Source organism: Cololabis saira, chromosome 7, assembly GCF_033807715.1.
Source record: "Cololabis saira isolate AMF1-May2022 chromosome 7, fColSai1.1, whole genome shotgun sequence".
NCBI classification, from domain to species: Eukaryota; Metazoa; Chordata; class Actinopteri; order Beloniformes; family Belonidae; genus Cololabis; species Cololabis saira.
Window position 1 is genome coordinate 7,589,308 of NC_084593.1, and position 17,037 is coordinate 7,606,344.

Sequence of the window (17,037 nt, forward strand, 5' to 3'; positions counted from 1 at the left end):
CCTTCCTTTTTTCCTTCCTTCCTTCCTTCCTTCCTTTTTTCCTTCCTTCCTTCCTTTTTCCCTTCCTTCCTTTTTCCCTTCCTTCCTTCCTTCCTTCCTTCTTTTCTTCCTTCCTTCCATCTTTTCTTCCTTCCTTCCATCTTTTCTCCCTTTTATTCCTTCTTTTCTCCCCTCGTTCCTTCCTTCCTTCCTTACTTCCTTCCGTCCTTACTTCTTTTCTCCCTTCACCCTCCCTTGACACAAAGGCAGCACAAGGGTTAAGTTTATTTGAAATGTGTTTTTGCTTCTGCGAGGTTTGTCAGTGGGTGATCGGCGTAACAACTGCCTCAGAACACAAATTAAATTAAGATGTTTATGTAACTATAATTCTCCCATTTTAACAACCTTTTTTTTTTTTTTCTTTTTTGAATAAATAGAAATGTTTCAGAAAGTGTAATCAAGGCTCAGAACAGGAGCTTTGGTCCAATCTTAACGCTGAAGGAGATGAGAACGGGCAGATGAGGAAACGGGAGGGAAACGGCAAACTGGCGCGAGTCTGGCTGCTCCCCGCACGAGCCTCTCATTGTTCTCATCACCCAGATTACTTTGAGCGGGGTAATTGCTGCAATGTTGTGCGTAATGCAGAAATTGCACAGGAAAGTGGAAGGAAACAAACTGCATCATGGTTGTCTGTTTGTGTTTGGATGAGCCGCTCCATGACTCGGCTGCAGCGCTAAACTCTCCCGACTTGGCGAAGACGCCGAGCAGACCTCCTCTAAATTGGAATTGGAAGTTGTTCCAGTGAAAAAACGCCTGACTTTTACTGATGGCGGATGAAAGCTTTGTCAGGATCAGTGTGCTGCCATCTGCCCGGGGCTCACGGCGCCGCTCACCAAATGGTCGGTCTTCCAGGAATAGAGAGATGTCGACGGCGTACGGAACTACAGTAGATGACTAATTATCTTCAGAATAAACGCAATTAACCGCTGCCTTACGACACTAATCAAATATAAGCCACCAAATCATTTGATGATGCACTTAAAGCTTTTTCAAAATCACATTATTACAAAAAAAAAAGTATTTTACATTTTAGGCCTTTTAGACATAAATTGAACGTTGCTGATGACGGGTTCGCAACAACATGTCATTAATGGGCAAAGGTGGGTAGAGTAGCCAAAAATTGTACTCAAGTAAAAGTACTGTTACTTCAGAATAATATGACTCAAGTAGAAGTAAAAAGTAGTCATCCAAATAATTACTTGAGTAAAAGTAAAAAAGTACTTTGTGAAAAAACTACTCAAGTACTGAGTAACTGTTGAGTAACGTCTGATTTATGTTTTTTAACACAACCATTCAAACAGACAAAAGTACAAAATAATCATCTTCAGGCAAATTAAATCAATAAAATTAATAAAAAATAGCTTAAATTAAAATGATCTTAAATTAAATTCAAGTACTTTAATAAATAATAAAATAAATAAAATTACAGAATAAAAAATGAACTCATAGAAACTCTGTGTGTGTTTGAGTCTGTGTAAATGTGACAAAACATGCAAAAACAAAAATTTTTCCCAAAGAATCACCAGTGATGTCATGAGATTGACGCGGAGGGGATAAAAGAAAAGTAACAGCTCAACGTAGCCTAATGTAGCGGAGTAAGAGTAACAGTTTCTTCTTCACAAATCTACTCAAGTAAAAGTAAAAAGTATAGTGATTCAAAACTACTCCTAAAAGTACAAAATTTCCCAAAACTTACTCAAGTAAATGTAGCGGAGTAAATGTAACTCGTTACTACCCACCTCTGTTAATGGGCCGTAGATACTTTCAAATGGCGGGAAAATAAAATCATGTGGAAAAGTCACAAATGACAGCAGTATTTTTATTTTAGTGGGCAAGTCCATGTTTGTAACATGGATTTCAGGTTCTGTTCTCGGTTTATAAAAGCAGCCGTGTAGATGTGTGAAGCTGGTGCTGCATCTCCACTGAAGGCTTTACTTGTGAAGGGCCAGGGTGACAGATGGTGGGTCCATTAGATGCTTCTAACCCCCAACCCCTTAACTTGTTGGTCTTAAGGAGCAGTCGTCATCGTCTTTGGTCCGTGTCAAGGACTTGAGTGAGATGCAGAGTCGTTGGTGCACGAGTCCAGATCCCGTGTGTGTGTGTTTTTGTTCTCGTTTGGCTGAACTACTTTTCAGCTCCGTGACCCCAGGTATGCCGCAGGTCCGTCCGGCAAACTAAATCAGCTTTTCCTGAGCTTATTTTCCCTCCACCTCCCATATCCCGCTGAGTTTTCTTTGTCCCGGAATCCTCGTCTTTTGACTCTTTGACAGCCTGAAAGTAGCTGAATTGTGGGAGAAGAAAGGCCCTTTGTTTTGCCCACTTGCTGTCACTGTGGATTTGATTGTCTCAGTGGGCAACACGGCCTCAGACACAACCATTCACACACTCGCACACACTCACCCCTGCGGATGGACATTCCTCTTGGCAGGGCTCCCAGATGGGGCTGCAGGTTCTCTGCAGGCTGCAGCCGTAAGGAGGAGTGATTGACTGTGTTGCTGAAAGGCTGAGCAACATCGTGGCGGAGAGACGAGGTTAAGAGACCATAACCGAGAGTTTCTCTCCTGCTGGGAGTTCAGACTGCTGGGGGAAAAAGTTTTCAGCTCAAAGTTAGGAGCAGTTTGTTGACATTGACTGCGTTTACATACAGTCAATTTTCCTTTTAAAACCCGAATATTAGCAATAACCCGGTTTTGCACGGCCATGTAAACACCAATAACCCCTTTGAATAACCCGAATTTGCTCATATTCCGGTTTTTAAAAACCCGAATATGACCCCTGAGTTACTCCTTTTAAAACCCGAATATTGGGTCATGTAAACGCCAAACGGAATATCCCCATCAAACGGAACAGGAATTTGTTTTCTGCACATGCTCTTTTCGCAAGGAATCCTGGTCTTTTGAGTCTAGGAAGTTCTTATAAACATGGAGAAACGCAAGACCACGCCACACTTTTGGAGTGAGGAGGAGACTAATCACTTCATAAATGTAATGAATGATATGAACATTTGAAATGACGGGAATTGCGTCATGATGTTCTCCGCGCGTCGCTTCTTTGATCGAGATATCCCGAATGATTAATTACCATGTAAACGGAATTGTGAGGGACCGGAGCGGCCTCCCCTCGTAAAAGGGGATAAGGCAAACTGGACCTGGGTGATGAGATGGAAAGGAGAACACACAGAGCATGGAATGCCAAAAAAAAAAAAGGCTTTTTATTTTATGCAAAAAAAAAAGCACAAAGACATCCAAATGGCGTGCAAAATATGGCACATTGAGCATAGCCTCACATCAAGCTACCTCCACTCAGCAGACCCCTTTTCTGGTATGCAGCTGCTGTTTATAAACCCAGGCAGGGTGGAGAGGTTGATTGGGCACACCTGTGCCCAATCAGCAGAACCAGGCAACCCTGTGTGCTGCTCCCCCGCAGACCACGCCCAATCCTCCACCCTGCCACACACATATTAAAAATGTCCGGTGACGGTGAGAAGGGGAGGGGTTGCTCACGTTCTCACAGGAATATTCCGAATGTTTCAGTAACCGGAATATTAGCAATAACTGAAGTTTGACTGCATGTAAACGTAGTCATTATACCTCCAACTTCTAAACTCTGACTGTTTCCACTTCTTGTGACAAAGGAAGATAGAGGCCCTTTATGATTCCCGGTCTCTGTGCAGCCAGATGAGGTGCGTTTTGTGCACGGTAAAGTTGCACGTGTGCATGGGCGTATGCATGATCTGTGATGGTTCCTGGTGACAATATAGAGGTTTAATCAGTGAATTCACAAATGTGAGGGAGCTGTAAATGACCAAAAAGGAGGACGAGTGGGCCATGAAGTCGGAGGTGATGCCATCATATTTTTTTGGGTTCTCCATTGCGCTTGATTCTCTGTGAACATGGGAGACTGGGATTGGGTCGTACCTGGACACCATCATGCACCCTGACGAGTGCGAGTCGTCCCTCTGCAGAGGCCGTTGTAAGGGAGGCTGTGATTGAGGAGGTGACGAGGCAAACTGGCACGTTTTTAAGAAACTGAGATGTTTAACCCTTGTACTGTCTTTGGGTCAAAATGACCTAATTCTCCTGTTCCTTCTTTCCTCTTGCTCTCCCCTTCCTTTTCCCTTCCTCTTTTCTCCCTTCCTTCATTCCTTCCTTCCTTCCTCTTTTCTCCCTTCCTTCCTTCCTTCCTTCCTTCCTTCCTTCCTTCCTTCCTTCCTTCCTTCCTTCCTTCCTTCCTTCCTTCCTTCCTTCCTTCCTTCCTTCTTTCCTTCTTTTCTCCCTTCCTTCCTTCCTTCTTTTTTCCCTTCTTTCTTTCCTCCTGCTCTCTCTTTCCTTCCTTCCTTCCTCCTCCCTTCCATTCATCCTTTCCTCCCTTCCTTGTTTTCTCCCTTCCTTTTCTCCCACCCTAATTTCCTTCTTTTCACCCTTCCTTCATTCCTTCCTTCCTTCCTCTTTTCTCCCTTCCTTCCTTCCTTCCTTCCCTCCTTCCTTCCTTCCTTCCTTCCTTCCTTCCTTCCTTCCTTCTTTCCTTCTTTTCTCCCTTCCTTCCTTCCTTCTTTTTTCCCTTCTTTCTTTCCTCCTGCTCTCTCTTTCCTTCCTTCCTTCCTCCTCCCTTCCATTCATCCTTTCCTCCCTTCCTTGTTTTCTCCCTTCCTTTTCTCCCACCCTAATTTCCTTCTTTTCACCCTTCCTTCCTTCCTTCCTTCCTTCCTTCCTTCCTTCCTTCCTTCCTTCCTTCCTTCCTTCCTTCCTTCCTTCCTTCCTTCCTTCTTTCCTTCCTTCTTTTCTCCCTTCCTTTCTTCCTTCTTTTTTCCCTTCCTTCGTTCTTTCTTCCTGCTCTTTTCTTCCTTCCTTCCTTCCTTCCTTCCTTCCTTCTTCCCTTCCTCCTTCCTTGACCTGAAGACAGCTCAAGGGTTAAGTCTCACATTTGAAACCGCTGATCTTCCACTTCTTAATGAAACACTTCCCAAACCCTTGTTTTTTAATGTTCTTAATGTTCCACGACATCCCACATCGACTCGGTCCTACCTTGAGGAATCCCAGGCCACTTTACAGTCGACTCCGTCGTCCAAACGCGCGGTTGTGGTGCTCCTGGAAGCTGTCAAACCCGGGAACTCTGAGGAGGTTTATTTAACGCGTCCATGTCTGTGACCACGCCGCCTTTCCTGCGTGTAGATGGAATAGCTTTTATTGGTTTAATTTAGTTAATTATATGTTTTAGCTGCAGTTGTATAAAACCTTCAGCTGTATTTGAAACCAAAAGTCAAGACCCGGCGAACTGCATGCTGGGAAATCAACTGAATTATGACATGTGGCTTGACATGTGCTTGTGTATATCGTATTTCTTTTTTAAACCCCAAATGCTTTGATTTGCGCTCCACGTCACCTTCAGTCAAAGATACTCTATACAGAAGATAGCGCATTAGCGTTACTGCCAATGGTATGGAATGGTATCCACTTCCTGTCTCCTAAGTGGGCGTGGTCGCCCACCCAGTACAAGATCATCGGATCAGTCTAATATTTTTATTCCCTTCCAAAAAGACTTCAATAATAACAATAACAGTATTATTAAGCAAAGAAGCAAGTTTTATTTTAGTTTTAAACTTCATTTTATCCGATGGGAAAACGACTTTGGCAGTTCTGCAGTGACCGACGACTCTGAGCAGAGCTATGTATTATTATTATTATATTATATTCAGGGCTGCACATAAGTGGGCCGCCAGAGCGCATGCGCCGTCAAAATCCATAGTGCGCTGTCAATCTTGTGCTGCTTTTCCCCAGAACTGCCACTCAAAGTTGGTACTGTAACTTTTACACCAAATTCTAGTTGAATTATTGAAATAAGTTAACTTTTACACCATATTCTACACCTTGGCTGATTTGGACATACATAGCATAGGAGGATATTTCAGCTGCTATATGGTTGGCTGTCTGTACAGTCATGCAAGTTCAACGCTATTAAAGAACACATTTTTTCATATAAAATAAACACATTTTTATGCAGTTTAGAAGTTTTGGGGCTTTTTTTTGGCTCCTGCGCTGCTGAAATCGGGGCGTCCTTTATTTCTATTTCTGAAAGTTGGCAACCCTAGGTGCAAAATATGCCATGAGCATCCCAATCTGGCCGATAAAAACTAACTTTTATACTGACTCTACAGACTAACACGCACCATAATTTGTTAATTCATCTTTATAAGTGAATAAATATCGTTTTGTCTATAACTTATTCCTGCATCCCTCTTTTATCGATCCGGCGAGACGAGTCACCGCGTGTTTGGAGCCCCAAGTCACATCCAGGGGCTCCTCTGAGCACCAGACCAAAATAATTATGTGCAGCCCTGATTATTATATTATATTATTAGTAGGGCTGTCAAACGATTAATTTTTTTAATCGCGATTAATCGCAGAATTTCAAAAGTTAATCGCGATTAATCGCATTTTGAATTGCATGTTTAAAATTCTGTTATTTCGCATTTCAAGGCAGTTTTAAGCCCCTAATGTAAATCATTTCTTACCATTGTGTCTTAATTGGGAATCAAATGAACACAAAGAAAGAATTTCCTTTTTGACCTTTTGTATTTTCTTTCAAAAAAGTGCCATGTAGACCAACTTAAAACACTGTCTACTTCAAATACAGTTTTTCAAATTAAACAAAGTGCCATATAGACAGGGCTGCACATAATTATTTTGGTCTGGTGCTCAGAGGAGCCCCTGGATATGTGACTTGGGCCTCCAAAAACGCGGTAACCCGTCTCGCTGGATCGATAAAAGAGGGATGCAGGAATAAGTTATAGGCAAAACGATATTTATTCACTTATAAAGATGAATGGCTCAATATGGTCCTTTACAAAGTTAATTTATTTCAATAATTCAACTAGAATATGGTGTAACAGTTAATTTATTTCAATAATTCAACTAGAATATGGTGTAAAAGTTAATTTATTTCAATAATTCCACTAGAATATGGCGTAAAAGTTAATTTATTTCAATAATTCAACTAGAATATGGTGTAAAAGTTAATCTATTTCAATAATTCAACTAGAATATGGTGTAAAAGTTAATCTATTTCAATAATTCAACTTAAAAGGTGAAACTAATAACCTAGTATTATTACATTCAAAGCAAGATATGTTGAACCTTTATTTGTTATCATTTTGATGATAGAATTGTTTATTGATTTCATAAAATATTCTCTAATTTATTTTTTATTTGGGGTTTTCATAAACTTTGAGCCATAATCAGAGCAGCGTCTTGCAGGTAACTGCTGCACGCAGTGACGGACGCTGGCTGATTTATGGTTCCGCGTTGCACCAACGCAGAGCTTACGGGGTAGGATACGCGGGAGCACGAACGTACAGTGCGCGTCGCCGCGTAACATCATGCAGCCACTTCTCGGCGAACACACGTTTTCTGTTTCTATCCACGGGTAGTGGTTCAGTTTGGCGTCTCTTTGTAGTTGGTGGTGGTGGAAGTTTACTTTAGGAAACAGCAAACATGGCGCTACCATGGATGTATTATAAAACGGGCGCTACAGAGGAGTCTTCTTCTTCTTGAGGTTTATTGGCGGTTGGCATCCAGTTTTTTCCGGTGCATTACCGCCCTCTTCTGGATCATTACAGAAGAGTCGACTACGGGTGAGTAGAAGGGACAAAAAGGTTTGCGATTAAAATGCGATTAAAAAAAAATAACGCATTATGGATTGCATTAATCTAATCGCGATTAACGCGTTAACGCTGACAGCCCTAATTATTAGCTATGAGAGCCAAATCTCACGAGAGTGTGTTGCTCAGACAGAGACAAGTCTCAAACAAAGTTCATTTTCTCCTAATCTGTCGGTCTGAAAATTGCCATTTTGGTGTCAGAATGTTCAGAAGGTTTGTGGCTTTTGAAAAATGGGTCCCATATTTACTTAGGTTACTATGGGGCGAAGGAATTTGTAATAATCTGTGCTCACGTTCACTTTTCCCATAGGACTCAATAGACTCAGGACCTGCTGTTAGTCTCTTAAAGGGGCGTGGCAGTCACATGACACAGATACAGGAAACACAACCGTAGTGGGCTGTCTCGTTTATTGAACGTCTCTGTTTTAGGGATGTTAACAATTAATCGATTTTCGATTAATTGCCGTTATGGAATTACCCGATTAAAATTAACGATTACAATTAATCTATTTATTTATTTATTTTTTTCGTTTAATTTCACCAGCTGGTATTACGCCCGGACTACATTTAATGCGACACAACGCGCTGCGCCGCGCACATAAAGTTAGAAGAAAGAGACGGATATGTTTGGTTTTAGTAACATCATGCTCAGGCAATGAGTCTGCAATGGTCCAGACGGGAGACACATGTAGCTCAGTGCTTAACTTTTATTTTTAATCCACTCTATATTCTTCTGGTTGTTCTCCGATATGCTCCCCTAAAGCCTGAATTATGGTTCCGCCTTAAATCGACGCAGAGCCTACGGCGTAGGCTCTGCGTTGTTGTAACGCGGAACCATAAATCAGCCTTCACCCGGTACATACATAGGTTCCTCTAAACATCTGTCCCCGCTACAGTTTTAACTAAAAGAAAATGTGCTCCAATACAGCAGGTCTCATAATTTTATTTTGAACACTGCCAAAACTCTAACTTAAAACGTAACTAGAACTTAAAATTTGCTTGACACAAATGACACTATTATGGCTGCTGCTACTACTAATAGCCTTGAAGTGCACTTTATATTATATTCCTTGTGGTACAAAAATGTCTTTTTGTTACTTTTGTATCAAATAAATATTTGATTAAGGAATACATTAAAATGTCCTTAATGAAATAATCGATAATTTGCATCCCTACTCTGTTTCAGTTTGGCGTCACCTCACTTGCAGCTCCGCCTCCTCTCAAGTGTCTCTCCTCCAGGTGCATTCTGGGAATCAAGACGTGCTGTGAAACATTTTTACTGAGATCGATTTCCCGATGAGTCTGGAGGGCGGAGATGAGGAGGCACAAATTGGATGAATGCTCTTGCTTTAAGCTAAAAAACCAGCCCAAACTCACCACGTTTACTCCCCCTGAGCCCTCGGGGGCCGACGCCTTCAGCCAAATGTTTCCAAAACCTGAAAGTGTTTGATGGATTTCAGCTGTTGTGGGCAGTGATGTGGAGCATCCATCCTTCATCCTGCATGCTCGGCTTAATTACAGTTTTTCTATAATGTGATACAAACAAAAATTGACAAGGCAGTTAGTAAAGAGGATCCTATGGCTTGTAATGTAAATTAAATGCAGCTCAATATAGATATGGCACCATTACTAATAATTTACACTCATAAAAGACCCATTGCGGTTAACCGGTCAGGGTTATTTTTCCCTCTTCTCCACGCTTTAACACATCGGGCATGATTGCTATTAGAACTGTTGGGTAATGGAGGTATAATCATCTAGATGGGTTCCAACAGGATGTGCCAGTGACTGCAGTTCCTCTATTAAAAATGTCATTATATAAATAGTCTCCCAAGCTTTTATGATGGAATCGTGCGGCCCCTCACGTTGGCCGTTCCCGCTCCTGCGCGCTCAAGGACGATGACCTCCGAGTCCAACGCAGTCGTTGCTTTTAAAAAATCAGATAAAAAGCGAGAGCTCTGGAGCTGCGGGGCTGGCGATGGACCGTTGGACCGTCGGACGCCCAAAAAGAGGCGTCATCATCAGTGTTTGTGTTTAATGTCGGATCTTAAAAGCAGCGCTGCTCTCATTTGGGGGAGAAGGTGACTGCTTTTTATCTGTGCTACGCTGATTACCCTGCAGCTGCCTCCACTCTTGAACCAGTCTTCATGTCGATAAATTTGTTTTTTTAAACGTTTAATTAACCTAGACCCAGATTAAAATGTCACTAATATGAAATCTTTTATCACAAGCTCAGCTGAGCTGGAGTCGTGAGGAAATGACATTTCCTCTCACAGACGTCGTATTGCAGGCTTCAGACTAGGCCTGTGTTGAAAATATCGATTTCCCAATTCTGAATCGATTCTCATATTAATTCCTAAAAATCGATTCATATGTCTGAAGATCGATTTTTTTTTTTTTTTTCTTCTTTTTTTTTCATCATTACATTACAACTTTTTTTTCTTTTTTTTCTTCTGAAGATCGATTTTTTTTTTTCTTCTTCTTTTTTTTCTTTTTTTTTGGGGTGGGGGTGGATTTCTTTTCTTTTTTTTTTCTTTTTTTTATTTATTTATGTATTTTTTTTTCATCATTACATTACAACTTTTGGTTATTTTTTTGTTTATCCCCAAAAAAGGAATGTTTTGTTGGACACAAGAATAACTGGTGCCATGTTTTGCCTTTAAATATGTTTAAAGGTATGAAAACATTAAAGTGTAAAGGGTTATAATTGCATAAATTGTCTATATTTCATTACTTTATATACTGTCTTGGGGTTACATTTGCAAAAAATGCTAAAAACCAAATGCTCAAAAATTAAAAACCAAAATAGACCGAAAATGGAACAAATAAAAACGGAATGTGGGAAAAAATAAAAGCGATTTCCTCCGTCTCTGTTTCCTCCCTGGATCTGTTTGGTAATTCTGACCCAAGATGTTTCTGAAAGCAGTTCTATCAGCATTCTGGGAGCTGATTGGTCATTACAGCATCATTAGCTGCAAAACTTGCTGTTGAATCTCAATATAATACTAGTAGTAATATTTTGCATAACTACAGTCATATAATTCATGCAACAGCTCAAAAAACAGTTTTAATAACACAAACCCAAATCAATATCGGAATCAAATCAAATCTTGATAATCGATTCTGAATCTTAAGAATCGTAATCGATTCTTGACATTTGAATGGATCCCCAGCCCTACTTCAGACTGTTGGTGGCAGTCGCAGCAGGACTGGGGTCTACGTGGGGATTCTGCTCGGGAACCAAGTGAGCGAAGTGCGTGTCTGGCTGGCACTTGTGCTCTGATAAAGGTTAATGTGCTGCTTCCAAGTCGCGCTCGGCTGAGTGGCGATGCGTCGCTTAATGCAGAGTGCTGCACATCATGTTTGCTTTACCGCCACACGCCACGGGGCTGCTTTTATTGGGTCTTCGTGTTTGAGCAAAGAAGAAAGTAGTTGAGCTTTGACTCGGAGAAATATCCTGCACGTGAAGTGGTTGCAGCTCTCAGGTGACGTCTGCACTGCAAGCGATTCTGAGCTCACACCCCTGACATGGACAGGTGTAGCTGCTGTCTCCTGCTATTGTGTGTCTGTGACTGCGTTTACATGCATCAATAAACCTTTTAAAACACGAATATTGCAATAACCAGTTTTGCACGGCCATGTAAACACCAATAACCCCTTTTGAATAACACCAATTTGCTCATATTCAGGTTTTTAAAAACCCCAATATGACCTCTGGGTTACTCCTTTTACAACCCGAATATTGGGTCATGTAAACGCCAAACGGAATATCAGAAAATAACGGAAAATGAATTTGTTTTCTGCGCATGCTCTGTTCACAAGGAATCCTGGTCTTTTGAGTCCAGGAAGTTCTTATAAACACGGGGAAACCAAGACCAGGAGGAGACTAATCACTTCATAAATGTAATGAAGGATATGAACATTTCTGCATTTGTAGACGGTAGAAAGTACCGGGATAGCCAGATTTACAAGAAGGTGAGAGAAAAGTTGCGTGAAGCAGCATTTGTTTTGAATTTGGATACAGGAAGAAGAAGCAGAAATGACGGGAATTGTGTCATGATGTTCTCCGTGCGTCGCTGGTTTGATCCAGATATCCCAAATGATTAATTACCATGGAAACGGAATATTCTGAATGTTTCAGTAACCGGAATAATAGCAATAACATGAATTTTGACTGCATGTAAACGTCGTCAGTTCATCCGTGAAGGACGGCAATAAAACTGGAAGAATTTTTCCAAATATTAAGAGACATAACCTTGTTTCGAAATTCGACACAATTTCCCGAGATCTCATTGAAATATCTGCTTTGATTGATCCGACTGATCCGTGGTCATGGTTTGGGAAGCAGGACTGCGCTGGACCAACATGCCAACAGCCCCGAATGCTCCCAGTCCCCGACGGTCAGCGTAGACTCACCGACGCCCAGATTAGATCAACTGAACAGAGAATCTGATAGAAACCTGTCTTATGTAATCAAACCACAGAAGACAAGAAAAGTAATTGGATTATATGTACACAAACAAGGCTTGATTACATTTATCTTTCCCCTCAGTGTTGTAGAGTTTTTGTTTGCAGATCTAATAAATAATGTGATAAATTAAGATAATGACCATGTAATTAATATTATATAACCGTATAGCCTTAAAGATCATGCTCATATGACTTCTGAAATATGGTTTATTTTGTTTTTATGGTTTTCAAATGAGACGTGTGTGTCTGTCCTGTCCCTAGGTGTGTGCTCCTGCCTCTGCTGAGCGCCAAGCCGCCCCAGCAGTCTCTGTTCCTGCTGGTGGACTCCATCGACGAGGGCTGCCAGCTGGGCGAGGGCGACCAGCGGTCGTCGCCCGGCTCCCCCCGGACCATCGCCGAGCTCCTCGCCAGTCACCACGAGTTCCTCCCCCCGTGGCTGCTGCTCATCTGCTCGGCGCGGCGGCAGAACAAGGCCATCACCAAGCTCTTCACAGGTCGGTGCACTTCTCCCTCTAACTCAGTTTAAGCCACTGTTCTCCAACCTTTTCTAAACCGTGGACCGGTTTAATGTCTGACAATATTTTCACGGCACAATCTAAAGGTGTAGCTGATGAAAACTTAAAAAATGACAAGATCGGCACTAAAAACTGTGGTATTTTCGCAATAATAATAACACTAATAATAATAATAATAATAATAATAATAAAACATTTTCGAAAAAAAATTAATGAAATAATGGAAATTGTAAATTACCTTTTAATATGAGTATTTCTATAATAAATAATACATCATTTTCGAAAAAATAAAATGAAATAATGGGAATTGTAAATTACCTTTTAATATGAGTATTTCTATAATAAATACATCATTTTCGAAAAAATTAAATGAAATAATGGGAATTGTAAATTACCTTTTAATATGAGTATTTCTATAATAAAACATAATTTTCGAAAAAATAAAATGAAATAATGGAAATTGTAAATTACCTTTTTAATATGAGTATTTCTATAATAAATAATAAAACATAATTTTCGAAAAAATGAAATGTAAAAATTTCCTTTTTAATATGAGTATTTATATAAATGTGTTTTTATGTTTGTTTTCTCATTAACGTTATTTAAAGCCAGGCTTTTATTTTATTTGTTATATATTAAGGAGACCAATATTTAGTGCTTTTATTTTGAAGGCGTCTCGCCGAGACCTCCTAAACATCCGGCGCTTCAGACTTTAAGGGTAAAAGTTTAACGGCAGTAGAAAGTGTGTCTGTGAGACTAAACTAGTGTCAGGAATGCTAAAGTGGAGCCTAATGACACAAAAAGCACCTGCTGATGAGGATTTGTTCAAATTTTATGCCGTATTTATGTCCATCTTGAGTTTGGTTGCCATGGTTACTCATGTATTGTGGTTAACGGTAGCCGACCGAGCAGATGCGTCGGTCTGTATTTAAGTTAAATGAAACTTATATGAACGTAGAAAGACTATTTTATTTTATTCCTTTATAGCTCTTACGGTGTGTGTGCAGTGTATTTACATCCAAGGAATAAAAACATTGTGAAGCATCAGTTTGAGAGTCAACCATCATCAGTCGGGATGATACAGAAAATATTTTTCCTTCTGTGCGGTACGGTACCGGGCTGTGGCCCGGGGGTTGGGGATCACTGGTTTAAGCGACCGACATCGGAGTAAAGAGGCCGTTTTTAGATGAATTGGAGGCTTGTAGCATCTTTGAGATCGGTGCATCATCATCAGAACGCCTCCGTCACAGCTGAACGGAGCTGCTTTAATGCGATTTAACGAAGCCTGCAGCGCCGTTCCTTTCTTTCCAGCGTCGTGAGCTGTACAGATGTACAACGCTCTCTCCCACCACGCTGTTCTTGAACAAATTCGGGTCAGCGCCACAGACCCCGGTAAGAGCTGTACGTCTACCGTAACGACGGGGATGTTCCCGAGCAGCTGCCGTCGGCTCCTCGCCGGACCGGCGGCCCACTCCGCTCAGCTCGTCCTGCGTGGGAGGACGTTTCCTCCGCAGGCTGATGTGCGTGCCCTCTCTACCTTTCCAAACCGAATGTGGGAGCTCCTCGCTATCTCACTTCTCTGCCGTTGCGTAATATCCCAGCAGTTTAAGGAGTTTCACTGCTCTCACTCACCAGGGCAAGATTCACCAGGGCAAGTTGTTTTGTGTTTGGTTCTGTCTTTATAAATCAGTGGGGAACCTTCAGGGCCTGTAATAAAGATAATAATAATTAGAAAATTTCTGGAAATTTTGATATGGGCATGCCCTACCGCCCATTCGTCCCCTCTCGCTGCTTTGGTTTGGGGCTGTAGTGGTTGTGTTCGGGGTGGTTCTATGTCAGTTTGAGGTGTTTACGGTTGTATTGCATTCATTCCTGTGCTCCCAATAGTTATTAATGGCGTCTATCGTCCCCACAGTAACGCTTTTGACTAAGACAAGTAATGCCCATTGAGGCACGATGGAGACGCATATAATTTGTATGCCATGCATGGGTGCACGTTCCGGTTCAGGCTACTTTAACGGATAGGGGTTTTTTTTCACCATGGTAAAAAGCCCCATCCGAATGAATGGGGCCATTTGGCCTGGATTTTGACAAAAGATTTCCTTAAATCACAGCTTCATGAAATTTGAGTATGTTGAAGTCCACAGCGTGCCGAGTTGGGAAACATTTGTACGATGTCTCTACGATAACCTGTTGCCTAGCAACAAGCGTCCAAAGTCAAACGGAAATAAAAAAAAAAAGAAAGGTAAATATCGCAAAAACTGTAATAATTAGCATAATGAGCTTGTACGGTCTGTTAGTGCCAATCGGGCCGAGTGTTTGAAAGTTTGAACTATGTCTCTACGATTAAGTTCGGCCGAGCAACAAGCGTCCGAATTGTCGCCTTTTTTTTTGCTTTTTGGCATCTAGCGTTGCCACGGTAACACTTTTGATTGAGAAAAGTAATGCCCAATTGATTTTGTCGCTGACGCTCGCTCGCATCGCATGCAGTTATGACACGGTGTAAATAACTCCGCCGGCCGGAGCTTCCGCCATTTTTTCGTAGCGGTGTATCGCGTCATTCAGGCAGCCAATCAGCACAGAGCCTCATTATCATAGCCCCGCCCACTCAGAATCCTGCATAGATAATGAGGTTAGAGAATGGGAAGATAAAGACATGGCTCAGAGGCTGAATTTCTAATTTATTTAGCAAAAACAATCAAAAGCTTGTTTTTAAGACATTCAAGGCCTGTTTAAAATAGGGATTAGATGCCATAATAGGTCTCCTTTAATACAACCGTCATTTTTTACTGTTGGATGAAAATCCTTCGCAGATGTCCGACGGCCAAGGACGTCCCCGAGCTCTGACACCGCGCAGCTCCGTCCCAGCCGTTACGTAGCAGAGGGCGTAGATCTGAGAGGTGTTCAGCTTCATGCTGACCAGCTTCACATTAGCAGCTCCACTCAAACACGCTCATAAAAACAACTCTGCTCGCAGCAGCTGCGTTCATTCCTCTCCACGGCGACCCCCCTCCAGGTCGGAATACCTCACATTCCTGCCGGATGCTGGAGTTCCTGTGCCGTTAGAGCAGATCACGACCAGCGAGTCCGGAGCCTTTCTGATGCCGGCGTGAGACCAGACAAACATTCACCACAGAAACGACAACTTTAATATTACATGTACAGGACTGTCTCAGAAAATTAGAATATTGAGATAAAGTTCTTTATTTTCTGTAATGCAATTTAAAAAAAAAACTGAAATGTCATTACAAATCAACTGAAATATTGCAAGCCTTTTATTATTTTAATATTGCTGATTATGGCTTACAGTTTAAGATTAAGATTCCCAGAATATTCAATTTTTTTTTTTTTTTATGTATGTTTTTATTGGCAGATTGTTTCCACAATACGAAGCAAAACAGATGAACACCTTTTTTTTTTTTTTCCTCCCTCTCCCCATCCCTCCCCCCACAGTTATCATCATTAATTTTCCTTTGGGAATAGCAAAAAAAAAAAATAATAAAAAAAAAATAAAAAAAAATAAATAAATAAAACAAATAATATAAATAAAAAGAATATTCAAATTTTTTGAGATAGGATATTTTAGTTTTCTTAAGCTGTAAACCATGATCAGCAATATTAAAATAATAAAAGGCTTGCAATATTTCAGTTGATTTGTAATGAATCCAGAATGTATGACACTTTTGTTTCCGTAATTGCATTACAGAAAATAAAGAACTTTATCACAATATTCTAATTTTCTGAGACAGTCCTGTATATATTTTAATAGAGGTTACTGGCTTCCTCCGTTGGTTGTGTTTTTGTTTGATGGTGTTTAGCAGGTCTCTTAGGTGATGCAGGCGCCGTTCCTGTCGCAGATCAATTAGTCCACTACCGGAAAGTTAATCACCAAGTCAATTAATAATGTTGAAGGAAAATATGAGACGTGCTCGGCTGCAGGTCCTCCAGCGTAACGCTGTCGACAGCCTTGTATGTGCTCCGGTTAAACAAACGGTCTTAAGAAATGTCATGTTGATGGTCGTAGGAGTCCTTTTACCTTCTCCAGAGCAGCTGTCTGACATGAACGGCCGCCCTGTGTTGACACTTGGACGAGAGGGTTTCATGTGAAGTCGTGTAGTTCATGTGTCAGGCTGATGTTGGATGTATCTACGGGGATCTATGGAGATTTATCAGAGCTGACGGAGACAGTTACTGCGTTTACATGCATCAATAACTCTTTTAAAACACGAATATTAGCAATAACCCGGTTTTGCACGGCCATGTAAACACCAATAACCCCTTTGAATAACCAGAATTTGCTCATATTTGGGTTTTTAACCCTTGTGCTGTCTTTGGGTCAAGGAAGGAGGAATGAAG

At 41.2% G+C, this 17,037-nt stretch overlaps 1 protein-coding gene across 1 annotated transcript in view; it reads left to right on the top strand.

Annotated features, from left to right (window-relative positions):
* The window catches only part of ankrd50 (ankyrin repeat domain 50), a 74,599-nt gene that overhangs the window by 24,754 nt on the left and 32,808 nt on the right, over positions 1-17,037 (top strand). The window contains exon 3 of the mRNA XM_061724758.1: positions 12,428-12,660. Coding sequence (XP_061580742.1) covers positions 12,428-12,660 — 233 coding nt within the window. The remainder of the gene's footprint in view (positions 1-12,427; positions 12,661-17,037) is intronic.